Here is a 27,579-nt window from a genome sequence, read left to right as displayed (position 1 = left end):
TCGAACATTTATAGTGCACCTTTCTCCCTCAAGACCTCACAAAATACTAAAAAATGCAACCAGACTATTTAAGGTGGAAAAGTGCAAACAAAAACAATAACACATTACATACTACTGTTTGTATTGCTCATTGGTATTACAAAAATAGAAGACAATGCAGTAAAAACATAGTACATACAATAACAACTAGAGCAGACTACATGCATTCTTTTTATAAAAGCATCCTTCTATAAGTCTCCAGGTAGGGTTGCCAGTCTCCAGGTGGGGCCTGAAGATCTCCCGCTTTTAGAACTAATCTCCAGTTGGCAAAGATCAGCACCCTTGGAGAAAACGGCTGTTTTGAAGGGTGGATTCTCTGGCATTGTACCCTGCTGAGGCCCCACCCCTCCTTAAACCCCGCCCTCTCCCAGATCCACCCCCCAAATCCCCAAGTATTTCCCAACTCAGGTTGCCAATCCAAAGTTAGGGGCAGGTGGTCCCCTGGTTTGGAGGAGAAGGGAAATGTCTTCTGAGCACTCCATTATTCACTATGGAGACTGATTCTCATAGGATATAATGGAGAATTGATCTGTGGGTATCTGGGGTGACTGTTTTTTGAGGTATAGGCAACAAAGTTTCAGCATAGCATCCAGTGCCTCGCCTCAAAACACCCTCCAAGTTTCAAGAAGATTGAACCAGGGGGTCCAATTCTGAGTCCCAGAAGAAGGTGCCCGTATCCTTTATTTCCAGATGGAGGGAAGGCATTTAAAAGGCATGTGGTCCCTTTAAATGTGATGGCCAGAACTTACTTCAGCGTTCCATCGTGCTTGTCACACCCTTGCTCCTGGCTCCAGCCCCAATGTCTCCTGGTTCCACCCCAAAGTCCCCAGATATTTCTTGAGCTGGACACGGCAACCCTAGTCTACAGCTGCAGTCCTAAGCAAAAAAACATGTCAGGCCCTCTAGTTCTTCCGCTGCCTCTTCTATTTTGAAACATTCAATTCGGTGAGGAGTTGTGGAGACCTCAAAAGTCTGCCCAGTGTTTGGCTAAGAAAGACCAACGAGAATAACATAAAAAGCATTCCATAAATTTTGCTTCAGACCACCGCTGCCGAGGGATTTTTCCCCATTAACCACAACAGGCACACGCACAGGACTCTGAGTGTCACCAATCATCAGATTTCAAAGCAATCGCCCCCTAAATCACCACGAAAGGACTCCGTTCACTCTCACTAAAGCCCGCTTCCGCGACTACACTCTTGTTCCATAGCAGCGAGGCAAATCTCGCGATAATGGAACGCAGAGGATGCTGGGAACTGTAGTTTTTTTGGGGGGGTCACTTAAGTACACGGTAAACAAATGGTGTCGCGTCCAAGGGGAACCACGTGGAGGACCGTCTAATTTCCTCAAGGTGAGAGCCTCCTCCCGGCGTTACAGGCTCGCAAACTCAAAGCCAGCATGTAATGCAAAATATCCTTACAATGCCATAGAGCCAAAAGAGGTAAAGGAGTTAAATTTAGGATTACTTGCTAGTCTACCCTTTTCTATTTCTGTGGTGATGGTGGTGGTGGTGGTGGGGGGGGGGGGGTGTTTTCGCCTTCTCTTAACACTTCCCGATTCTCCAAGGGAGTATGGCCGCAACCAAAGAGATAGGGGACATAAGAAAAACCTGTACAAGCACCACATTGCAGGTGGGGCATGCGGGAGATGACAAGCGAGAGTCCAATAGAGCAAAGTTTAAGTCTAGTGGCACCTTTAAGACCAAAAGAGTTTTATTTCAGGCATGAGCTTTCGTGTGCATGCACACTTCTTCACATATAGTGAAATAACATAGAAGAAAACGACAGTATAGTACAGGATAATACTGTACCTAGGAACATCATGTCTTGTTCAATTGAGATAGAGCAGTGTGCTCACTCACAAAAAAAAAAAGTCTTAACTGCTCAAAATTCGTTCGCGGGAAATCACGTCATAGTTTTCCCATTCGGGCCGAACTCCAAAACAAACCGGAACAGATGGGTCGCACATGACACTGCTCTATCTCTTAGCCTGTGCCATAGACATGAGAAGAGGTCGAGCAGGCGCGCTCACCGTCCTCTTCATTCGCAAATTTGGTTTGGGTGATTTTCGCGGTGCTTTCTGGAACTTGTAGTTTGCTAACCCTTGTTCTGGAGCTGTTGTGCTGAGGCTGCAGGGAGAGAAGCGCAGGAGCTACTTGGCAGGTAATGCAGCAAGCAGTATACTGAGCTTGACCTTTTTGAAAGGAACTCAGGTAGCATGTGTGATTCTCTTGTCATTTTATTCTCTCAACAGACCTGTGAGGTAGCCTAGGCTGAGTGTTTGGGACTGGCCCAAGATCACCCAGCAGACTTTGCTGCAGAGCACAGCAGGCAGGAATCTGTTGCCTCCACTCCTGTAGCTTTCAGAGAAAGTTGATGAGGCGCGGTAAAGCGTTAGACTACTGGACTTGGAGCAGAATCCACATTTTCCTGAAGGCTACTGAGTGAGCATGTGACCCTGGGTCTGTTTTAGAAGAAAGCAATTATAAAAACGCGATTACTGAATAGATAAACGAACCAACTCTTGGCTGACACTTTTGGGGGAAAGAGGCCCATTCTATGTCAGCAAGTTATATAAAATGCATAAAAGTACCAGGAAAAAGTCAATCCCCCTTCATAACTTTATCTCCCAACTTTTTTTTTTTTTGCATTTGAAAAATGTTCTTTAAAATGTAGGAGCTGCGCCAAGAAAACAAAGATGGTAACCCTACTTGGAAAATAACTAACTTTTCTTATGATTGCCTAAAGATGTGTCCTGGGATCAACCCACACTCCTTCTGGAGGAAGAGAGAGTCAATTGGGCTTTGCAATTAAGAGATTAGGGCTGGAAAACTTCCCAGTGCTTTATTTATATTATATTTATAGCCCAGCTATTTAAGTTCTAGTACTTTATTGCTGTTTAGGGCATAACATTAACACAAAGTACTTTAAAAATATTGTTTTCTAAATGTAAATTATCATGCAAAATCAGATCACTCTCTCTTGAAGATAATGTAAAAATTTCAAAAACAGTTTCTACTGGAAAACCTCAGTGCTGGTTTGTTGCTAGCTTAATCATTGTGGTGATCTGTGAATGCCTGGGACATTTTTTGCACTTCCTGTGCTTAACTTCAATTCTTTGCAGCTCAGCTTTTCTGTCACCCTCTTGTCACCACAGTCTGTTGTTCATCTGAAAGTTACCCCTTAGTAACATGCAGTGGGCCCCAATCAGATCTCTGCATAATTTTCTTGACTCTTTCTTTTCTCTCTTGAATTTTCCTCTCCCTACTCCATTGCAGGGCCTGTATTGATACATACTTTCCAGTCCATCATTTCCCAACAAACTCCTTCCCCTACCACCTTTCATTTCTCGCAGGTGCATACAACACTCAGTCCTTTGGATGAATACGCAGACTGTGCCTATTGAGCCTAGACAAGATCTAATTTGATGAGTTTTCCTGTCTGTTTAAACATCTGTAGATAACATCCGTATGGCATGGTAGGATTTGCATCAGGATCACAGCTCTGGTGAGAAGAAGAGGTAACTCTCCCATGTACATATGCCCTTTTCTTGATATAAACCTGCTCCAGAAAGAAAATATACATTTCTCCTGTATATTTCCTGTATTAGGGTAAATCCAGCACCACCAAGCCAGCTGCTATTTAAAGAAACAGGAGATCTGTCAATAAATTTCCAATGTGTTATATGTCCTTCAAAAACATTGCATTTGAGGGTAATGTCAGGTGTGATCCTAAGCAGTTACTAGAAATTAGTTGCATTGGACTCAATGGGATTTACTTCCAAATTTATGTGATTAGGAGGTAATTTCTGAGTATCTGAAATGTCTCCATGTGTACTTTCTCTGTAATCCTTGGGCCTGGTTTACACAAATAGCTGATGAGATGGTAAAACTGCCTTTGGACTACAAGATGGAAAGCTTGCCTGACACATCATACAGTATGCAGCATTACTTCAGTCTAAGTCCATTGACTTCAATATTGCTAGGATTGCAACATTTGATGAAAATGCATGCAATTTATTGACTCAATTTATTAACTGCACAAGTCCACCTATGAATAATGCGCACACACAAAATTTTTTGTATGTGTGGGTCACAACCCGAGGGGACCCTTAATGGCATTGGCAGAGCCATGGGAACCACTTGGCTCAGACTCATATAGAAATGATGGGTAGGCTTGTAAATTGCTACATCCTATACAGCCACCAATGGGGGCTAAGTGGAGCTCCCAGCTCAGACCTTGCTGGCAGCAGCGCAGGAGAAGGTGATCAGAGAGCTTGCATCTCTCCGCACTTTATCATCCTTGCTGCTGGCCAGAGGCCATTCAGACTGGTTTGCTGCTGGACTTTTTAAACATGTCACTTTGCCCATGTGGGTCACAGTCGACCTGTCTTCGGAGTTGTATCCCCTCCTCTGCTAGGACAACATCTCTGAACTGTAGGTTTTTATTAACCTATTAAAAACAGTTGACACTTTAAAAATACATTATATTCCCCAGGTAATTGAGGCACATATTTAGTCAATCTGGAGGCTTTTAAGTGATTCCCCAATGAATAGGCTAAACAGTGCACCCCTTTTTGCAATAACTCCTCCATGCTCATAGAAACACTCTGTGTGTGAACTAAGCCTTAAGACTGTACTGTTAGGTTGGCCAGCTTTATCACTGTGGTAATTATTACTGCATCCCATCCCACTTCTGCATACAAAGCAGGGGCTCCCTGGTTCCCAGCACACATTCTTATCTATCTGTGATAGCTGTTCCATATGTACAGATTACCACTGGAGGCCACAGCCGAGAGACACACATCCTTACTCTCTTTTATTTTCAGTCTAGGAGTTCATCCTTACTCTCCTTTATTTTCAGTCTTGCCCTGTTACCGGCACTGCCATTCTCTGCCTGGTCTCCAAATCCCTTCCTCCCTACGCATGCTAGACGCTTCAGCCTGTGACTCTGCTTTTCATCCCTACCGTAGGTTTGCATTGTGTTTTAATGGGAACTCTAATGCAGGAGATACACTGATAGAAGTTGTGCATATCCTGTGTTAGATCTGTGACAAATAAGTGCAGATAATCCCATAGAGATTCACTTGGGGGTGGAGATCTTTGAAATGCTTATTTACGATGCTCTGGCAAAGATCCCTGAGTCAGGACAGGTGTGCTGCTGTCTTTGACCTGCAAATAGCAGCTTGTGTGTTTGGGTCTTAGGTCTATCTGGGCAAAAGAGTCTATCCAGAGTTTTGTGTTGGGTAATTCTTGGCTTCTGTCTCAGAAGTAGAAGTGATATGAATAGTCTGTTTCTACTGGTTGTTGCAGCTCCTAGTAAGGCAAAGAATGCAACAAAGGCAAAATTGCTACTCTTTCCATTAGCAGAATCAAAGACAGTTTTAGGAAATGGACTAGGAATGGAATCAATGGGAAGCAAAGTTGGGTGGTGTTGATATAGGCCTTGGTATCCTATTAGTTGGTGGACTGTTTTTTTTTCTTCTTCTCTTGTAAAATTTCATCCTCTGTACCTGTGGTCCCTTTCTGAGTGCCTGCTTTCTCTCTCTTCCTGCAGATTTTGATGTGGATCCTGTTGCAAAGAGCCCTTCCAGTAGGTCTCAGGCTGGGCTGGGCAGTGCCAGGGAGCCAGAGCTGTTGGAAGTTGGAGTCCAGAGGGATTTCCCATCTGCATAAGGCCATGAGGTTGGTCCAGTTCCAAGCCAAGGGATCAGCAGCTGCACCCCGAATTGGGCTAGAAGAGAAAGATGGAGGCAACGTGATAGACCTGAATGCTTTTGATCCATCTCTGCCCAGGACCATGAGGGCATTCCTGGAGGAAGGAGATGCAGCATTTGCTGTAGCTAAGAGGTATGGGGGAGCAAGAGGTAAGGCAGAACTGGATGGCACAGAGAAAGGCAGAATAAAATGAAGCAATGAACAGTGCCAAAATCTCACTTTCAAAGTGGCTGCAGTTTTGTGCCATGGAGGGGTGCAGTTGAAGAGGGAAGTAGGAGCACAGGAATATTTCAATTCCGTTCAATAACCTTTATTGGCATGATATCGAACATACCATAACAGGGAACCAATCCATCCATCAAATGGCAATTTGCAAATACATTAAGCGCCTCCTAGATGCTAGATAAGAGCTCAGTGGCGCAGAGTGGTAAAGTTGCAGTACTGCAGTCTGAACTCTGCTCACAACCTGAGTTCGATCCTGGTGGAAGCTGGGTTCATTCAGGTAGCCAGCTCAGGTTGACTCATCCTTCCGAGGTCGGTAAAATGTGTACCCAGTTTGCTGGGGAGAAAGTGTAGTTGACTAGGGAAGGCAATGGCAAACCACCCCATAAAAAGTCTGCCGTGAAAACATTGTGAAAGTGATGTCACCCCATAGTTGGAAACAACTGGTGCTTGCACAGGGGACTACCTTTACCTTTTTTTAGATGCTAGATATAAAAAATTTGCACAGGGATAGAAGTTTAATGGGGAGGCTTCAGGAGCTCTGGAGCCTTAGCAGTTCATCTCTTTGCCTCTTATGACGGGTGGTCACTCCCAGAACTCTTTTGTTCTCCCATCTTCTTTCATATTGTTCCTGAAAACTCAACTGTTGACTTAGCCCTCAACCAAAACCAAGGCTAAATGGATGTGATTGCATTTGTTCCTCTGCATCTCCTTGGTTCATCAATCCCTTTCCTTCTCTCTTCACTGTGTTGTTGATATTTAGATTAGACTCCTTGGAGCATCCAAGAACTTTCCTCTCTCTCTTTTTATTGAACATATTTTTTATTTCAAAAATAAAATTTTACAATATGGCACAGGATCACTTTTTTCATTTTGAAAAAATGTTGGTATTTGTGTTGTTGATATTTAGATTAGACTCCTTGGAGCAGCCAAGAACTTTCCTCTCTCTCTTTTTGTTGAATATATTTTTTATTTCAAAAATAAAATTTTACAGTATGGCACAGGATCATTTTTTTTCATTTTGAAACAACTTGTCCTCAAAAATTACAAATCAACAATTATTACAATGTTACAAATACAAAATTTAAAGCTTATTGATGTAACACTAAATTAGCTCTCGGTCTTGACTATTTACTCTTTTTCATTATCCTTTTACTGTAGAAGTGAGGCACAGTTATCTTTTTAATGTAAAACTGGGGCACAATCTAATGTCATATTTAATTCCTTCAAAACTCAGAAAAAGATTTCCAGCTGTCAGAACAATACATGTTTAATTTGACTGTCATAGCTGAACCGGTTCTGATAATTTTGATAGTTTTCCAGTACCCCATATGTTCTGAATTCAGATGTTGATTATATTTACTAGTTTTCCAGTTTCTTTGCTAATAGCAGTTTTGCAGTTGTAATCATGTCAATATTAATCCTTATATTGTTTAGACTATATACATTAGCTACTTCCAGTAATACTACCTCGGAATCTAAAGGGATGATAATCCCTGTAATTTGATAAATTTCTGTAAGAATCTTAGACCAGAATGTTTTCACCACTGGGCACCACTGGGCATGTTTTCACCACATATGCAAAAACATATGTATAAGATCAGCCTTCTTTTCGCCACATTTCCAACATGCACACTGGTTTGTGTATTACATCATTTAATTTATGCGGAGTTAAATCCCAATTATAGATGACCTTTAAAAAATTCTCTCTCATACTTACACTTATTGCTATAGCCCCAGAAGAGAAGATAGTCTGCTATTCCTTTTTGATAATGACTTAATCAATATTCTGTTGCCAATTCTTTGCAGAATTACATTTTGATATTTCCAAAACTGCAGATAAACAGCCATATTTGCCTAAGTCCCTTTTGTACTTTCTTATTATATACTATAGCCTCAAATTTTGTCAAAGATGAATTCATATTGTTTGCCAACTGGTTTGTCATAACAAAACTATGTATTTGAAAAAATTGAAACCATTTTGCTGTTCCATTTTTCTCTCTCATTTCCATATAAGACAGAGGATTCCCAGACTTTCACTTTCCCCCTTCTATTACTTTGCATTTTGCAAAAGCACCTAATGCATCAGGCTATATGTTTTCTTTGCTCCTCTTCTTGCTCTGTAGACTTTATTGAACAATATTCGCATCTTATGAAGCATTTCTCTGGAGTTGTAAGAACTAGAAACTTTCACTTTTTAAAATTAAAAATAATACTTCTGTATTTGTGTTTGAAATAAATCTGTCTATCAAAAATCCGTGAAGTGCCTAAGAAAGCTCCAAAGCACACAGGACACTGCGGCCTGTATCAAATACCTCAAACTTCATTGCTGTACATCAGACTGACAGCGTCGGGACTGAGGCTTGGTTTTACAAAAAGAAGCCAGGTGATGCAAGAAGCAATTTATAAATACTGTTGTAGGATAGCCAGCTTTTATTGTTATCCTGTTTCCATGTCTTGAATATCAACACATCCACAGCAATTAAGCAGGTAAGGATTTTCATTCTGTCTGTGGGCTTGCTAAAAGTCTGCCTCTTTGGGCTGGAGGTTGACACAGTCCAGGACCTGGATTGAAAATGCTAGAATAGGAACTTTGGTGCATCCTCTAGGTTCTCCAGTAAATTGATCCCAGCCAGCTGTGAAGGAATGCAACAGATGTATTTACATGTTTTATAACTTGGATGTAAAGGCCCTAACTGCAACTGCTCCAGCGGCCATCTTAAGAACATGAAAGCTTCCCTTTCCCTTTCGACTCCACCAAGAGTCGAATATTCTTTCTTTTAAAAAGTAACTCTTCCTTAACTGTCATCCTTTGTAACTCTTTAACCACAGGGAAAATGTGTGTGTGTGAAGAGCCATCAAGTCCCTTCCAACTTATGACAGCCCTATGAATTAGTCCTCCAAAATGTCCTTTTGTTAACAGCCTCGCTCAAGTCTTACTGAGGGCTGCAGCTTCCTTGACTGAGACAATCCATCTCATGTTGGGGCTTCCTCTTTTCCTGCTGCCTTCAACTTTTCTTAGCATTGTTGTCTTTTCTAGTACCTCCTGTCTTCTCATAATGTGGCCAGATTAAGAGAACCTCTGTTTATTCATTTTGGCTTCCAGGGAGAATTCAGGCTTGGCTTGATCTAGAACCTCCTTATTTGTCTTTTTGGGTGGTCCACAGTAGCTATTACATGTTCCTTCAACATCACATTTCTAATGAATGGACTTTCTTCCTGTCAGTGTTCTTCATTGTCCAACTTTCACAACAATAAACAGTAATAGAGAATACTATGGTATGGATTTTTTAAATTTTTATTAAGTTTGACTATAAAAAGGGTAGGAAATGTGGGGTTACAGAAGCAAAAAAGGGAAGGGGGAATACAAGATAGAAAAACATAAACAAAAATACAAAGAGAAGCAGTATATATACCTGTTAACATTTCTACCTCAAGACAAAATACCAAATTATTTCTACCTAAAAGCCTTAAAATTTTACCCATTATAGCCCTTTAATTCTACAGTCTTCTTATTTTGTTATATACTTTTAACTATTCTGTAGCTTATAATATAAATCTAAACTTTTCATCTTCAGTACATACAAATGAGAAAAGTAGAAGAACCAACTCTGAAACAGAGCTGACTGGTTAATTTTAACATAATTAAAAATAAAAAGCTAACTAACTGGTTTAACAATATTAGCAGTTAACATAAGCATAAAAGGTAAATATAGTTCCTTTATCCTTAATGTTAATTTACTTATTTTTAGCAGAGAGAGGAAGCAAAAAAAGAAAACACAGTGGTTTATCTATTTCGTTATCGACGGTTTCTCTTATCAGAAATGTCAGGAGCAGACTTAAGATTACAAAATATTTGTGTAGCCTGTCTTATTACCAATTTACCCAAATTGACTTTTTAACTACTTTAAACATTTAGAATTCTTTAAAAAAAATTGAAGACTATAAATCCTATTTTCATAGTGCTCTGAAAAACACAAGTTAGTATGCAATAGTTACCTCACCTCCCATACTTGTTTATTTTTAAGTAAATAAAAACCCATACAATCTCTTTAGCCCTCTCTTAATTACAGTGTTCTATTTAACTTCCATAGATAATTATAACAAACTGAAAAAAGGCATCCCAATTCTTAAAACCTCATTTGCCATTATGGAAGCATTTATTAGCCCCATTTATTGATTCAATATTAACCAGCTAGATGCAAAAAAAGAGGGCGAAGCACAAAAAAATACAAAAACAGTTCAAAATCTCTTCTTTTGAGCATTTTCCAGAATTTGATCCTCTTGCTGAAATTTGCCTTTTCTCCTCTTCATATCTCCCTTCGTTTTGCTGAAAGTGGTACAATCACCGCTTCGTCACTTCCTCCTATGCAAGCTTTAGTCGATGTTAATTTCTGTTTCAGTTTTATAACTATGCAGGCTGTCTCCATTTTGATTTTCTTCCAGACCTTTCCCAATGGATCTTTAGCTTTTTTTCTCAGCTTGACAGACATCACTGGGGACTCTTTAATACTCAGCTCATGTAGATTTTCGTTTTCGCTGTATTTCAGAATAAAAGTCTCCATCTGTTGTTGCAACAATTCCACTAAATAACCAAGTTCCTGCTTTAAGGAGTTTATGTTAATCATAATATCACACGCTTTGGTTTGAACTGCCATTTCTCCCACAGAAAAAACTCAGTCTGTTAATCAAAGTTAGAGAATAGTTCAAAGACCCAGTTAACCTGTTTCTTTCAGCTTCAAATTTTCCTCTTGCATTTCAATTGTAACCATTTTAGTCCTAATTAAGCATCACATACATTTCTCTTGTAAGCATATCCCGCTTTTGTTCAGACCGTGTTGTAACCAGAAGGTGATCTCCTTGATGCTTATTTATTTATAAACCAAATCAGTTCAAATATCTTTGCTCAGTCCAGTTTAAATTGTTGAAAGTTTTCCAGTTTGTTCCTTGCTTTCTGAAGCCTTCCTTGCAGAGAAAAAGGGGGGGATTTCCCTCCTCTTTACCTTTCTTTTAGAACAGTTCCAATTGTTGTTATGTTAAAAGATCCATTAACTGGTATTGTTAGAAAGATCCATTAACCGGTATTGTTAGAAAGCTGACTTACTTTCATGGTAGAATTTCAGTGATTAAGGGTGATGAATGATGCATCAGAAGCTTATTGAAAGAGAAAAGCAGTCGGGCAATCACCTCTTGCTGACATTATGGCATTCTTGGCAGCAGGAGCACCGGAGCAGATAGGAAGAACAGGGAACAACTGCCATTGTTTCTCTGGGTCCTGTGAAGTTCCTTGCTGACAGGAGGCCCCTCCACAAGGCCCTCTTCAGGATGTTACGGCTGTAGCACCCCTCCTACCGCCCGATTGGGGGGGGGGGGCATTGGAGCCGAGCTCCTCCGACCACCTCCGAACTCGAGGCGCTGAAACCCAGGAAGTCTAGAATACTATGGTATGAATTATCTTGATCTTGGTTGCCAGCAACAAATCCTTACACTTATGAATCTTCTCTAGCTCCCATTGGCTGTGAATTATTTACCAATTTTGTGCATCCCAAACAAATTTCATGGATTTTAGATTTTTTTTAAAAAAGGAAGAAAGGGATTCAGAACAAGCCACAAAAATAGAATGAGTATACATGGCAAAAGAAGGGATCCATTTCCAGCCTCCATCCTTAAGTGTGACACTGTCACAGGTTCCCTTGGAAGACTTTCATAGCTCCCTCTTCTCTGTATTCACAGGGCACAAGAGTCCAGCCAACATGTTTTACCCCGTGCTGAAGTCTCCCTCTTGGCTCCCATAACTAACCCCGATAAAGTGATCTGTGTGGGAATGAACTATGTGGACCATTGCTTGGAACAGAATGTGAAAATCCCCAAGGAGCCCATCATATTCAGCAAGTTCCCCAGCTCCATTGTGGGACCCTACGACGAGATCATCCTCCCAGTAGAGAGCAATGTAAATGCCACTAATGTTCTGGGTTGTTTCCTCCAGCAGGGATCTGTTCTCACAGAAGCAGGAAGTTACCTAATTATTGAAAATTCAGGCCTGGACAGCTACCTGCAGAATGGCCAACTGTGTCTGAGCCCCCAGTTCAAAAACAAGGAGTCAAATTCCCTTTTGTCTATATCCTCCACTCCTACAAAAAAAGGTGTTCATTAAAAAAAAACTGTTTCCAGTCATTATAGTAGCATGGATGGTATGGGTGAAATCTCAGGAACCAAAAAAAGGAATTTTGAGGAGTCAGGGTGTTCCAATGATTTCTTTACATCCTTGCCTCTCTGTTGCTGGCTACCAGCCCCTGCCTGTGTGGCTCAACTTCACCTCTTTTCGTCTCCCACTCACTGATATTTTATTGAATAGCACAGAAACAAGATCAGTAACAAGAACAGTGTAGCCACTCTAATAGCCCAGACTAACCCTATATCATCAGAGCTTGGAAGTTGAACAGAGTCAGTATTTGGGTGACAGGCCACCAAGGAAGACTGGGGTTGCCATGGCAAGTAGGGCAATGGCAGATACCTCTGCTCATCTCTTGCCTTGGAAACCCTAGGAGGTGGAACTTCACTGGGTCACTGTGAGTTGGTTGCAGCTCGATGCCACACTTTACCTTTAAGAAGAATGGCTATTATGTTAACACATGCTTACTCTACATACTGTACTCTGGTGGCATATTTTTACTACTATATAGGATTAGGCGGAGTTTAATTGCTGATCTTTAGGTGCCAAAGGTGGTAAAAAAATTATGGTATGGTATAGGTGCCAAAGGTAAATTTCAACTTTGCCCTTTTTTTCCCCTCTAGGAAGTAGACTGGGAAGTGGAGCTAGCCTTTGTCATTGGGAAGAAAGGAAAGCACATCCAGGTAGTCTTATCAAAGCATTTTTTGTGTGTTTTGATTTCGAAACCCACCTTATCTACAGTGTCTAGGTCAGGGGTGTCCAAACTTGCTTAACATGACCCACATAGAATAAACATGAGATGTTTGAGAGCCATATGACTTGAATGTTAGATGTTGGAGGGAAGAAAAGCAAATAGATGGAGGAGGGAGAGGTGGAAAGAAAGCAACTTTAAATGCATTCTTCAGGCTGTTGACTGGCTTGGAGAAGTAATTTAAAGAGAGAAATGCCTTCTCCAAGCTGGCCAACAGGGTGGTGGGGGCTTGAAGAGCCACACAATGTGTGTAAAAGAGCCATATATGGCTCCCAAGTTGCAGTTTGGTCACCCCTGGTCTAGGACAAGGTTAAAATAATCTTATTTAAGTATAATGACTACAATGAATGCAGCATCGTTAGTGTGCAGGGGACTTGGCAATGTCATTAATTTTTAATGGCCCCTGCCCTGAGGAGCTTACACTCTAAATTCTGGTTGCAGGAAGGACCATTAAGTGAGTAGTAAAGGGAGGGATCAAAGGTAACAAAATGGAGAGAGGAATAGCAAGGTCAAGAAGGGAGGCATAAGAACAGTGATGGAAATGCAGGATCGGGCCCTATCTCTTAGCTCCAGATGAGTTCCTAAGTGCCGCTGGTTTCAAGCTCCCAAACCTGGAGACCTTGGCAGGCACCTGCTTGAGAGAGAAGCCCTGTTTGTTATATGCATCTGTCTTCCCCAGGAGCCGGATGCCATGAGCCATGTTGCAGGGTTCACCGTTGCCCATGATGTGAGTGCCAGAGACTGGCAGATGAGGAAGAATGGGAAACAGTGGCTTCTGGGGAAAACGTTCGACACCTTCTGCCCTCTGGGACCAGCACTGGTCACCAAGAACTCTGTGTCAGGTGTGCAAGTGGCAAAGCCCTTTTGTCTTCCTGTTTCCCATGTTTGTGGAGATGACAAAGCTGCCTCAGGGCAGCTTTCACAGCCAGCTGCTACAAGAGGAACTCCCATAATCCTTTTAGGCAGCCCTTGGGTCTGGCAATGCTCTTCAGCACCAAGCTGTTTCCTCTTGCCCCAGCCTACCTGCTCCCATCCGTTTCTGGAGCATCACACATTCCCTCACAAGGCTCACCAGTCCTGGCCACCCTTGTCCTGCTACACATGATATACAGAACCATAAACTATGTGCAAAGGTAGTCATTCAACAAAGCACACTTACAACAGGCAACAAGGTGTATATTTAATGTTTTAATACAAACTCAACCATATATCACAAAATACCAAATGATACACCTGTTGAACATCCATCTGCAAATATACAAAACAGTTCCAAAGTCCACTGAGAATCTTCACAATAAGACTGTTTTCACAACAATTTCCTATAAATCTGACAAGTTTTCTATATCCTTCATCAAGTTTGAAGCACTTGCTCCTTGTTGGAAATGAACTGTTTAAATTAGTGGTTCCAAATATAGAAAATTGTTTGTTGTAAAAACAGCCTCTGAAGAAACTAAAGTGAAATACCTAGAATATCCAGGATCAGCATTAGACTGTTTTCATTGTTATCCATTGAGCCCCATTGTTTATGAACCTATGCACTGTATCCTGGTGGAGACAAAGTACCCACTTCACTGATTTGTGTATCAGTTCAGGATTGCAAGATATATAGACTGATATACTGTGAAGATTCTCAGTGGATTTTGTTTGGAACTGTTTTGAATACCTGCAGGCAGATGTTCAACAGGTCTATCATTTTATATTTTGTTATATATGGTTGAATTTGTATAAACACATTAATAGACACCTTGTTGTCTGTTGTAAGTGTACTTTGTTGAATGACTACTTTTGCACATTGTTTATTTATGGTTTCAGTACTATACGGTGTGGTCCCAGTTTTTGTACATGATATACAGGCACTTGTCATGACAAATGTTCTATACCAGAAGCACTTCCATGAGGGAGAGCCATCTAAGTACTGTGCAGTAGCTGAGTAGCAACTGTATGCACATGTGTATAGCGCTCAAAATCTGGATAAGCCCTCAGCAGGCCCAGTTCCTGCAAAAGACAAGCCTGGTGCAGACAAAGGACACTGCAGATACCTCTGTGTAGCATAAACACGTTGGGCACTTAAGGCAAAAAAGCCATCATTGAGAAATAAGTGACCCTTCAGTGTTTCTGGCTAGTAGTCTTCCTTAAGAATAGTTTTCTATGCTCCTTTTCTTGGGCATCAGCCCAATCCAGCAAGAGAGATGCAAGCACACAAGCAGCATGTATGACTCCAGCCACTTTGTGATGATATCCAGGGGTGGGTGCATCTTTTGTTGTGAGGATGTCTTAGTCAGTTGTTACAGATGAGCAGTTGCCTGTCACTACACTCTTGTGTAGTTAATATCTGCTTCATAGGATCTGCCTGGGACAAATGCTTAGGGATGCAGGACATCAATCGGAATGTATCTGGCCACAGCAATGGCCAGTGTCTGTTACCTTAAGACATCAGACTTAACCAGGATTCTGCAAGTGCTCTGACTTGCAGCCATGCTGTGTAGGTGCAGCAATTGGCAGCATTTGAGAATCTTAACTTCTATTTAAAACAAAAATGCACACAAGCCTGAAACTGATCTAAGCCAGATTTGCTAACATCTCTGCCAAGGAAGACTGCCAGTGCTGAGCGTCTGGTTGTTGTTTTGCACAGCTCCTTCTTCTGAACAGCAAAGTAAGTATGACTGCAACTTTTAGTTAATTAACCGGCAAGGTCTACTGATCGATTTTAAAAGATTAATAAACAACACAAGTACTAAAACCCCCCTTGAGTGACAGGCCTCGTTGTGAAAGGAGCCAGATCATCTGGCCAGCATTAATTTGCTTGATTTAAATAACTGATTTAAATAATTGATTTCAGGTTTTCTTGACACTGAATTTGAATTTTTGCCGCATTTAGATATTTTTTTCAAAAATGCATTGATTCCTCAGCCCTGGACTTCTGATCTGTGTTGATCAGAGGGCATCTACCCCCCACGTGCAAAAGTCTCCCCCACTTGCTTGGGGCTGTGTGCTCTCTACTCCATTTGAGACCTTAATGTTGCTTCTCTTTCTGTCTAGACCCCCATAACCTGGGGATCCGCTGCAAAGTCAATGGGGAGCTTGTCCAAAACAGCAACACTAACCAAATGATCTTCAAAACTGAGGCACTCATTGCATGGGTCTCCAAGTAAGTGCTGCTCGGTCCTTGTCTTTTTAATCACGGGTTTATGTAAAATGATCTGCAGACTGCACTGCTGAAATCTGGCAATTGCATTGCTAGTTTCTGACCCAATTCAAAGTTCCTGTTTTGACTTTCATAGCCCTCCATAAAATGAGGCCTGCATATCCTTGAGAGTTCACTTCCTAATGCACCCCACTACACACAATGTGAAGACCTACCTCCTACAACTCCTTTCAATTAAGGAAGCAAGTAGCAGCTAGGAGCAGGGCCTTGTTAGTTACTGCCCCATAACTCTTAAATGAGCTCGCAGAAGAGTATCAATATATCTTCCCTTTTGTGTCCAGAAACAGTGCATGGTCCATCATTAAGACAACTTTGGTGGTTTGCTGCTCATTGCTGGTGGACAAAGGACTGCAATAGAGCTCTACTTTCCATCAAGGCCTCTAATGACTGGTCGGTCAAGTAGGAAGGGAAAGTGTAGTTCTGCTGATCCCCAACAGGATCTTTTGCATGCAGCTATGCATCGTGTCTGTCTGTATTTGTCTCCTTCTGTATAACTTGTTTGTTCTACACCAATTCCTCAATAGCAGTTGTTCTACCTCCTCCTCCGCGCCCCCCCCCCCCCCCCCGAACCGGTTTCTGCTTTCCTCAGCTCAAGCAATTGATTCCCTACCAGTTCCTGTGCGGTCACATTTTGACTTGCAGCTCCCTCCAATTTCCCTCACAGCTTCTGAATCTCCCCCCCCCCCCAAAAAAAAAAACATAACTGGAAACTACAAGGAAAATTGGAGGGAACTGCAGATCAAAATGCACCTGCACAACTGGTGGGGATTTGATTGCTTGACCCGAATTAGTCCTAGTTTTTATATTTCTCAACCTTTGAATGTTAGAAGCCACCTTGAATATAGGCTGAAGCAGGGATAGGCAGGACCACTTGCATGCTGGGAGTCCAGAATGGCACGCAAAATTCAGCTTTCACATGAACAGAATTAGGTTTCTAGCTCTAATGATCACAAAGATCTATTTGGCTTGATATCAGTGTTGTTCCTGGCAGGTTTGTCACACTGTACCCAGGTGACATTTTCCTCACTGGGACTCCTCCAGGTGTTGGAGTTTTCCGGAAGCCTCCAGTGTTCCTGAAGGTGAGTGCTGCTTTCTCTGGAGCATGAGTGATATTAGCTTGTGAATTAGTCCCACTGCTAAGGCAACTTCAGTGTTTACTACTTCCCTATAGTATTTTTAAATTCAGGGCTTTTTTTTGTAGCAGGAACTCCTTTGCATATTAAGACTACACACCCCTGATGTAGCCAAATCCTCCAAGAGCTTACAAGGCTCTTAGTATAGGGCCTACTATAAGCTCCTGGAGGACTGACAACATCAGGAGTGTATGGCCTAATATGCAAAGGAGTTCCTGCTACAAAAAAACCTGTTTATATTTATAGCCTGCTCTTATTAGTTAGGACATTTGTATTTTTGGTCTTGTTCCTCTCCTGAAAGATTCACTACTTTGACGAGCGAAGTAAAGGGCTAGGGGAGGCCATTGTCTGCTGCCACCAGAACCATCACTATGAGCTTTGTAGTATACAAAGAGAAAATAAATGTTCCAAGTGGCAACTTACAAAAGCTGTGAAGTCCCATTGTTGCCCCAAATCTCTCCTCAGCTACCCATTTATTCTCCCAGCCTCAGTCTCACCTTCCCTGCCAACACAAAATAGGGACAGAAATAACCTCCCTTTAAACACCTGGTGAGGGGGAGGGCAGCATTATTTCAAGTAATTGGTTTGCCCACTGTTTAGCAGCTGGCCAGCAACCTCTCTCCTTCCCAGGCAGCTTTTTTCCTGGGAGCAGCAGCAGCCACTCACAGTCCAAGGGAAAGAAGAGGTCCCCTTTCCAGCCTACATTAGGATAGCTGTTCCAAGCCTGACAAGAATTGGGAAGCTGCTTGGGTTCCTTGTGCCTACTCAGCTGGTTTCTGGAGCATTCTGCAGCACTTCCATGCTCTCCCTCCTGACAAGTTTGAAACAACATGCCCACCAAGTGGAGATGGCTGCTGAATGCAAGGAGAGGCTTGTTCTTTCACTGAGCAAGGAACTGGTGATCCTACACCCGTTTCCCCAGAAGTCAGTCCCTCAGTTAGCTTTTTTCTAAACTCAAAAACTAACAAGCACCAAGAGCTGGCAGTACCCGACAGGGGGTACATATCTGTGTTCATACTGAAAATGGTGCTTTAATGCTTTTGAATAACCATGAAAGGAGGGAATGGGTTCATCTCAGATGACTTCTGACTTATTTCTTTCTGGTGGCTACATACATGGAAATGAGACCACTGCAAATGCTCTTGTCTTTATTTTGTGATACAACTTTTTCACCACCTTGAAAATGTAAGTGTATGCTTTGAAACCTCAATTTTTGATTTTTTGTAAAGAGTGGGGGACCACACAATCTTTTTTTTTTTGGTGGGGGGGGAGATTCTATAAGCCTGTTCACCTCCAAGGGGACTAACCCAATCCTTGTTCACCACAGAGAGGAGACGAAGTACAGTGCGAGATTGATGAACTGGGAACCATCCGGAACAAGGTGGCGTGATTGGGTAGCTTCTGATCCTGAACAATTGCAGCTACAAATGCCTTAATACTAATTTCAAATCAGGAACACAGATTGGCCTAAAATTTCCATAAAGGTTCTGATTGATTGCCTCTTCTGGAACTACTCATGGCCACAGGACTGGAGACACAGCCAACCACAGACCAAGTCCCAGTCAGTAGTTTGTGGACACTTCAATTAAAGAGAGAACTCATGGAGGCGTGTACATATGATTCCCGGTGGACCTGCTTGTCCTGCTTCTAACCATGGGCATGGGAGGGTTCTTCTGTTCTGGTGTCCAAAAAGCTATGGTATGAGTGCATAGGATGCACATGTTAATAATCTAAGGCTAAAACAAAATGGAGCTGGGACAAAAAGGTCAGGATACAGGAAGGAGGGGTATGTCAGACTGACTGAGATTTTACAAACTGATCTGGTTGAATTTGGGCATGCTCCACAACTCCGCCCTGGTCTTTTATGCCGCAAATGGCCAACGTTCTTCCCCCAGTGGCTTCAATTTGTGTTCCATGTGGCCCCATTATCTGTGCAGCTGGTGGAGTGTGAAGAAGCATTTCTAACCCAGGGAGGAAAAGTACAAGGTGTACTTTTTCAATGTAGAAGTTAAAACATTTTTGAACTTCCATGCTGGGTGGAAGTTTTGTCCACAGGGGGAACAAGCAGGTGATCAAATCCAAGACGTTTCAGACACTTCAACATGTGAGCTCTCCAAGCACACCAGTCACAACACTAACACCTTTTATTCAGTAATAACCTCTACTTTAAACTCTCTGGGATCTACCAACTATTCAACTCTGGGCTTCAGCATGGGACAGGCATCAAGAAAGAGGAGGGCAGGAGGTTGCTGCCCTACTCTAGGACAGGGTGATTGCTATTTGAGCAAAAGAAAAAGGAACTAGTAGGCTGATTGCCAGATAAACTGCTCAATGAATTTTCCCAGTTTCTCTTGATTTTCTTTGGCAATGAAGGTCTCAGAAAGGTGGAAAAGGGGTTCTGTTTTCCCCGGCAGTTCTCGCAGTACCTGGAACAGAGATCAAGGTCAGCGCTCCTTATTTATTTATTTAGAATTTATATCCCGCCCTTCCCACGAATGGCTCAGGGCGGCTTCCAACAATATCTGGGGCAAACAATATCCTGGGGCAAAAGGTCATCTTTATGGAAACAAACCTCCATCCAACTTCACAAGCATCAGCTAGCAAAATGGAGGAGGAACGGAGGGAAATTTGCTGTCCCATAGCATCTGGCACAAAATGGCATAGAACAGGGGTGGCCAATGGTAGCTCTCCAGATGTTTTTTTGCCTACAACTCCCATCAGCCTCAGCCATTGGCCATGCTGGCTGGGGCTAATGGGAGTTGTAGGCAAAAAAAATCTGGAGAGCTGCCATTGGCCACCCCTGGCATAGAAGATGCCACTGTGGGGTTGCAACCAAATGACAGCCCTTTTATCATCTGAAGTCTCCCAAGAAAAAATTAGGCTGATGCCGAACATGATGAGTTATAAGCCTGACCACTTGTGGATGCATTCAAAAGAAAGAAAAAGCAACAACTAAAGGAGACCGGTTGGAAAGACAACATTTTCTTGTTTGCCAGATGAAACTGTGTAAGCTCATCGTGAAGTGATGTGGCAAACTTGTATACATTATTCTTTTTCAGGGGCTGCAGTTAATGAACCCAGCTGAGATCCTGTACAGTTTTCCCCTTAGGAAGTAAAGATGCAAGACACTGTGGTGATGCAAGGCTGTTACCTCATTCTCAATTTGTTTTTCTTCTCTAGGCTTTAGGTGCATCTAACTACTTCCAGTCCAATGAAACACATAGCACTTAATATGCACAAGTCCTTCAAAGACACATTTGAACCTATGGGACTGTCTGTTAGGCTCTGCTAGTTCTTAAAACTGTAAAAATCTATTTGAACAGGGAAGCGGGGGCACTTTGTACAGCTGCCTTACTACACAAACCTCCAACTGGGTGCTTGCATTGCAAGTGATGTCCCACAGGGTTGCCTGTGTGCTGCAGCACAGATAAGGGGCGCTTTGAGCTGTATCAGAAGTTATCCTGGGAGTTGGTGGAGAGGCTGAATTTGAAACCCACATCTCCTAATTCAACACTAATTGGATACGCTGCACTAGAGGGACAGGATGATGGGATCTATAGGGAAGGAAAGGAGGCCATACTGAAATTCAAAACTGCCCATGCCTTTTATTGTTACTATGAGAACTAGGATATTGTTCTCTTGTTTAAAAAAACACTAGGATTCTTGGGGATTTTAGGAGGTGAGGGTAAGGAACTAGGATCATAGAATCATAGAGTTAGAAGGGGCCATACAGGACACCTAGTCCAACCCCCTGCTTAATGCAGGATCAGCCAAAGAATTGTCCAGCCACTTTAAAGACTGCCAGTGAGTGAGAGCTCATCACCTCCCTAGGTAGCTGATTCCACTTTTAAAAAGTTTTTCCTAATATCCAGTCACTACCTTCCCACCCTTAATTTAAATCCCTGACTTCTGGTCGAGCATTGGAGGGAGGCAAACATGTGGCTCTAGAGCACTGTAATGATAAGTCTATGATAAGCCTCTTTCAATTTTAAATTTAAACCCCATTATTGCAAATCCTATCCTCTGCTGCCAACAGGAACATCTCCCTGCCCTCCTCTAAGTAACGGCCCTTCAAATACTTAAAGAGAGCAATCATGCCCCCCTCAACCGCCTCTTCTCCAGACTAAACATTCCCAAGTCTCTAAGCCTTTCCTCATAGGGCTTGGTCTCCAGGCCCCTGATCATCCTCATCGCTCTCCTCTGCACCCACTCCAGCTGTCCACATCCTTTTTGGAGTGAGGCCTCCAGAACTGCACACAATACTCCAGGGGCAGCCTGACCAATGCAGTGTACAGTAGGACTATGACATCTTGCAGTTTGGATGTTATGCCTCTGCTGATACACCCCAAAATCACATTGGCCTTGTTTGTCGCTGCATCACCAGCTGCTTATATTTAACTTACAGTCCATCTATACCCCAAGATCTTGGTTCACTCACATAGTTACTCAGAGTGTATCCCTCATTCAGTATGTCTGTTCCTAATTTAGTTACCCAAATGTAGAACTTGGCCCTTATCCTTGTTAAATTGCATTTTGTTCACATCTGCCTAATTTTCCAGTATGTCCAATCTCACTCCTCCCAATTTGGTGTCATCTGCAAATTTAATGAGTAGCCCCCTCCACACCTTCATTCAGACCATTTATAAAAATATGGAAAAGTACTTTGTTCAGAACTGAGCCCTGTGGCACCCCAGGGGACACTTCCCTCCCTTCAGATGAAATGCCATTGACAACTACTCTTTTGAGTGTAGTTCTCCAACCAGTTCCCTATCCACTTAACTATCCTAAAGTCCAGTCCACAGTCCTCTAGTTAAGATCAGACAAGGATCTAAATGCAGTAAGTTAGGCCTATTCTGGAAAAGCAATCTAAAGTGAAATGGAATTAATAATCAGCATCTGAAGCATGCTTTCATTATTCAAAACATACATAATTCTTACAACAGTCCTGTAAGGTATGCTGGTGATATACTGCAAAATGGGGGTGGGGGACTAAAGCAGGCAAAACCCCTTTAAGGCCACTTAGTAATTTTAGGGCAGAGATGGCATTTCAGTTTTCATCTGGATTTCATCTCATCCTCTAAACCCACACAATAATCAAAGATGTGGAATGAGAACCAGATGAAATGAAGCATGGACAGCAAGGAACATTCAGGGGTGTGAATTTCAACAGCTAATACTACCAGCATTTCAGGAAAGCACCAGAGAAGGACCCTTACCCCCAGTTCCTTATAGATGGAGATTGAGACAGCAGCCAGAGTCTTGTTGGCACATTCTAAAAAGAAGGAAAGCATTATAAAATGAGACAGGCGAAGAAAGAAAAGAAAGTCTGGTTTCCAGAGGAATCTTGTGGCAACAAGTGGGAGGGAAGGTGGCACTAGATGGGCAGCACTGGCTGGTATAAGTTGCTTGTCTAAATATAGGGAGTCATTCATAGCGTTGCCAACGTAGCACTAGTAAAATCACCGATACTATATAACGGTAGTTCTGCAAGGACTGTGCTGCAGCTTCTCTGCCTACTGAACTACAATTCCCATGCTTCCCTAAATGAAATTCTGACAATTCTACCAGTTCTATTTTGTTGTCCTATTGATCTGCAATGAGGGGAACAGCAAGTGATGGGCAGCATAGTAGTAACATCTTTAAATGTTTTCAAATATCACCATCAGCATATAATGAGAAAGACATCAAGAATGGGGGAAAGGCATGTTGTGGTGGCAAAATACATGTGAACAAAACAAGTGACTCTGTATTGATCAAAATGCCTGGGAAAATATGTTTCAGTCTGGTCAAAAGATAAGACTCAGTGCCAGGCAAATGGATATGGGCAAGGCTTTTTAATGGTGGCACTCACTGGTATAAGGTACCAGCATCTTTTTGGGTCTGTGCCAAGTCCTGAGGCGGCAAATGGTGGAAATCAGTGCAATCTTGTATATGAGTACTAGCACTATTTTCTTTTCTTTTTTTACACAAAACAAGAACCTGATATGGGAAAGCATGTCATAGGCTGGGGTACTACAACTGAAAAGGCAGCTACCTATCTAAAAATGAGGACAGAAGGGACAAGACCTCCAAAGAAGTTCTCTGGTGCACAGGTTCCCAGAACAGCAAACAGTCTTTTGTTCATTGCACATTAATACAAAAACTTTCCAAGCCATTCTGTACAGAGAGGAATAAGAAGAATCTGCCACACAACAGGCATTAATCTTGTATGTACATGAAACATGCATAGGGTTGGTGGTTGGGGGAAGCCTTTATACCATTCCTGTTCCGCCAAGAATCCCATGCAACTCAAAAGCATCACCTTCTGGACTACTATAACCTCTTCTTGTGGTAACACTCATCTCATCTTAACACTCTCAAATCTTTGTGTAGTGGGACTTACCAAGGATGAATTGGAACAGAGGAAAAGGCAAATTAAAGAACCAAGATCAAATGCCATCATTTACTGATCAACAAGACTTCTACGAGCTGCCTACAACTCTTGTCACTGAATCCTCCCTATGCCTTCACACCTACCAAAAGAACAGTCTTCATTTGCCTTCCTCACCAAGAACTGGTGCAGTTTCTCCATGTACCATGACTCTGTTGGGAGAGGGGAAGCATATGTAGTCAGAAAAAGACCAGGAAGCATCCTCCAATAAGCAAGCCAGCTTTTCTAGGGTCACTAACAAGTCTCTAACATCACCAAATAAAATCTACAGGCAAAAACTTGCAAGACAAGTATCACCCAACTCTGCCTATGAAATGCAAACTGCAGGCTTGTGCAGCGCCGCAGTTCGCATTGGGCTATACACAGAAGGGAGACAGAGTTTAAGTGATCAATCTAAGCTTGATTTTGCTAATCAAAACCATCTTGCCCACTCTATTAGCATTTTTTAAAGTATCCTTTAAAAACAAATTGTGTCCCTTTAAAATGCTAACATGGCCTCTTTGCATATTGAGGCTGCATGACCATATAATGTACATTTTCTAGAAGAACAGAAAAGCATGGTCTTCATCAGTTTGCTTCCCCCCCCTCAAAAAAATATCATACTGGGTCAACATTTAAATACAAAATAACAGTAAGACATCACATCAAAGGAGGAGCAAATAGTATCTCAGACTGCATTTTTCCTTTATTGGAAAAATTACACCCAACCCTTTATACCAGTCTCAGGATAGTCTCAGGATAGTTTGCCAACAAACTTACTCCTGAATGGCAAACAGATGAAATGGGATATAGCACCATATAAGAAAATAAAACCATGAACCAGTAACATATTAAAAAATGACTAGAAATATATAATGCAAAACTGGTAAAAACACAATCCAATTTTATATTAACATGAGCATGCAGAACAACGACTAGTAATTCATATACTCCAGGACAGGACATCCCTGATGAACTGCTTGTCTGACATGACTGCTTTTTGTGGGGTGTGGTCCAGGCTGTGCTCTCACTTCTGAACCAACAAAGCATCCTAATAAACCAATTCCACATGAACTGTACCTTATCATCCTCTACAATGAACAGAGGTTCTACAGTAGATAAGCTGATATGTAGGAAGTGTTTGTCCAAAGACAGAACGTTTGGAAAGCTTTGTTCTAAGGGTCCAGGGGAAAACTACTAGTCTGTAATCTGTTTAGCATTATCTTACCATGGAACAACATGCAAAGAGTTTGCCAAAACAGAATCCATACACACATCCAAAAAATGGATTAATGTTGGAACCAGATTGGAGAGACCGTGCTTTTAGTTATCACCAATGTTCAAAACTTTTCTCACCATTTGGGGAATTTTACCCCCAATTATGGAGGGGTTGAAAACTCAGATCCATTTTAAACAATTCCTCCTCCCCATTCCCCAACCCACCCAGAGGAAGCAGGAAGGAAGGGAGATAGCAAGTGGAAGCTGGTCTTGCTGAACAATAGTGTCTAAAATACCTGTCCCCCCTCTGCCATTCATAGGAAACAATGGCTTCATTATTTCTTATGCATGGCGGACCCAGCCTCCTAGACCATGTCTACCCAATCAAGACCATGTCTACCCAAAGTCTCTAATCCCTTTACATTTTAGGGGCAGACCTGGCCTCCAATATCAGAAGACAGGTCTTATACTGGCCATAGAAGGAGATGTCCCCAAACAGCTGTTTCATGGACCAGCTTCCTCTCTCTCCCTCTTGGTTCTCAGCACCTGAAGCATTCTTGAAATTCTACAGGATAAATTTCATTAGTCCCAGAATTTGGGAGTGTTCTGAATCATGTTGGATATTCCGCAGCAGGGAAAAACAGGTTTCCTACCTGTAACTGATGATCTTCAAGTGGTCATCTGTGCATTCACACTCATGGGATGAAGCGCCAGCACCAATCCCCGATTGGTAATACCAAAGTCCGGGATTTTTCACCGCCTGACCCCGATAGGCATGCGCGACAGCGCCTGTGCGCATGCCCACCCAGTGGGCGTGAATATCCCGCCAGTTCCTTCCTGCCACCACCTATCAAGAGTACCATGACCGGCAGCAGAGGGGAAGGAGGGCGGGTAGTGTGAATGCACAGATGACCACTTGAACATCATCAGTTAACAGGTAGAAAATCTGTTTATCTTCTTCGTGGTCTCTGTGATTCACGCTTATGGGAGATTAGCAAGCTAGGCTTACCTGGAGGAGGGAGCTGGCGGTTATGCAGAAGTAGCAGCTTGAAGGACCAGGGCACCCAGCTGTGCTCTGCGACGCTTCCGGACATCCAGGGCATAATGTCGCATGAAGACATGAGGAGATGCCCAGGTTGCAGCCAAACAGATGTCCGCCAAGGAAGCATCCTTCAGAAACGCTGTGGATGTAGCCATAGCCCTAGTGGAATGCGCACGGAGCGGCCCTGGCAAGGGACGCTTAGCCAACAGGTAGCAGAGTTTAATGGCTTCCGTGATCCACTTAGAAAGCCTCTGTGCAGAGATCTTGGAACCCAACCTACAGACCGCATAGGAGACAAATAGATTGGGATCCTTTCAAAAAGTTTTGGTGCTATGCACAAAAAACAACAACACCCTCTTAACATCCAGCACGTGCAGACATCTTTCTTCTGCAGAAGGAGAAGGGTAAAATGTAGGCAGAAACGCTTCCAAATTGAGGTGGAAACTGGACACCACCTTAGGGAGGAACGAAATGTCCAGGGCCAAGGATACCCCATCATCCTGAAAAGAGACGTATGGAGCATCACACCGCAAAGCCACTAACTCACCTGCCCTCCTGGCCGTAGTGACGGCTACTAAGAAGGCAGTCTTCCAGGCAAGAAGATGCAATGGGCAGGTAACTAAGAGTTCAAAGGGTTGCCTCGAGAGCCGTTCCAGGACCAACGGCAGATCCCAAGCAGGAGGAGGAACCTTAGACAGCAGGTGAAGCCGTAGGAGACCCTTCAAAAAACATATTGTATGCTGGTGTGTGAAAATCGATGCGCCATCCACAGGGTCGTGATGAGCCAAAATGGCAGCCAGATATACTGAAATCGAGGAATGATTAAGCCCAGCATCAACAAGAGTCAGAAAGAACTCAAACATAAGCTCAAGACCAGCAGAACGTGCACTGATACCCTTGTCCCGCAGAAAGGAGAGGAACTTCGACCACTTTCCCGCATAGGAGCAGCAAGTTGACAGCTTTCTACTGTTCAACATCACATGTTTTACTCTGTCAGAGAATTCTAAAAGCTGACCCACCAAGTTGTTAATTTGTGATGAGGGATGTTGTGGTGAAACAGGCGACCTCTTTGAGCCAAAAGGAGGTCCGGTTCCGACGGAAACTTGTGACACTCCCCTGCCATGGCTAGGACAGGAAACCAGTTCTGTCTCGGCCACCAGGGAGCAACTGGGATGCACTCTGGACGTTCCTGGGCCAACTTGTGAAGCACTCTGGTGAGGAGAGGCAAGGGTGGAAACAGGTAGAGGAACTTGTTCGCCCACGGAAGTAGAAGACCTTCCCCCTAGAAACCTTGGGTCTGTCCCTCCTCTGGAGCAGAATTGTTCGCATTTTCGATTGTCTGCTGTGACAAATATGTCTATTCTGGGATGACCCCAAGCTCGGAACAGAGGTTTCTCCAGTTCATCTCCTATTCGTGATGGGAAACCTCCCCCCTGCTCAGGGAGTCTGCTTGAACATTGAGCTCCCCTGGCAGGTGGGTGACTACAAGGAAGGTCTGGGAGGCTATGCAGGTCTCCCAAAGCTGCATCGCCAACGCACACAGCTTTCTGGACACAATCCCCCCTTGATGGTTTATATAACTCACAGCCGTCATGTTGTCTGACATCACAGCTACAGTCTGACCATTGATCAGGGGTAGGAACGACTTTAAGGCTAGATGAACTGCCATGGG

General features: G+C 42.8%; 2 protein-coding genes across 6 annotated transcripts in view; one reads left to right on the top strand and one right to left on the bottom strand.

The window, feature by feature from the left end:
• The first annotated feature begins 1,308 nt into the window (after nucleotides 1-1,308).
• LOC132580782 (fumarylacetoacetate hydrolase domain-containing protein 2-like) lies at nucleotides 1,309-18,858 on the top strand. Of its 5 annotated transcripts, none has more exons than XM_060251859.1 (9): nucleotides 1,309-1,390; nucleotides 3,498-3,558; nucleotides 5,595-5,887; nucleotides 11,711-11,927; nucleotides 12,773-12,832; nucleotides 13,580-13,742; nucleotides 15,940-16,048; nucleotides 17,097-17,184; nucleotides 18,566-18,858. In XM_060251859.1, exons 3-9 carry the CDS (start codon nucleotides 5,601-5,603, stop codon nucleotides 18,626-18,628), a joined length of 987 nt encoding a protein of 328 aa, XP_060107842.1. In that variant the 5' UTR covers nucleotides 1,309-1,390; nucleotides 3,498-3,558; nucleotides 5,595-5,600; the 3' UTR covers nucleotides 18,629-18,858. The 5 variants fall into 5 exon arrangements, with proteins under 5 accessions (XP_060107842.1, XP_060107846.1, XP_060107843.1 ...); XM_060251863.1 differs by having other exon boundaries at nucleotides 1,347-1,480; XM_060251858.1 differs by lacking the exons at nucleotides 1,309-1,390; nucleotides 3,498-3,558 and adding exons at nucleotides 2,084-2,201; nucleotides 4,902-5,006.
• Nucleotides 18,859-19,364: 506 nt separating this feature from the next.
• The window catches only part of GPAT2 (glycerol-3-phosphate acyltransferase 2, mitochondrial), a 132,343-nt gene continuing 124,128 nt past the window's right edge, over nucleotides 19,365-27,579 (bottom strand). Inside the window, exons 20-22 of the mRNA XM_060251857.1 lie at nucleotides 23,755-23,820; nucleotides 22,455-22,510; nucleotides 19,365-19,664 (exon numbers count right to left, since the gene is read on the bottom strand). Coding sequence (XP_060107840.1) covers nucleotides 19,539-19,664; nucleotides 22,455-22,510; nucleotides 23,755-23,820 — 248 coding nt within the window. The 3' untranslated portion in view covers nucleotides 19,365-19,538. The remainder of the gene's footprint in view (nucleotides 19,665-22,454; nucleotides 22,511-23,754; nucleotides 23,821-27,579) is intronic.

Source organism: Heteronotia binoei, chromosome 12 (genome assembly GCF_032191835.1).
Source record: "Heteronotia binoei isolate CCM8104 ecotype False Entrance Well chromosome 12, APGP_CSIRO_Hbin_v1, whole genome shotgun sequence".
Classification (NCBI taxonomy): Eukaryota; Metazoa; Chordata; class Lepidosauria; order Squamata; family Gekkonidae; genus Heteronotia; species Heteronotia binoei.
Note: the sequence above shows the minus strand (reverse complement) of the source record. Positions and strands in the feature narration are given on the sequence as shown.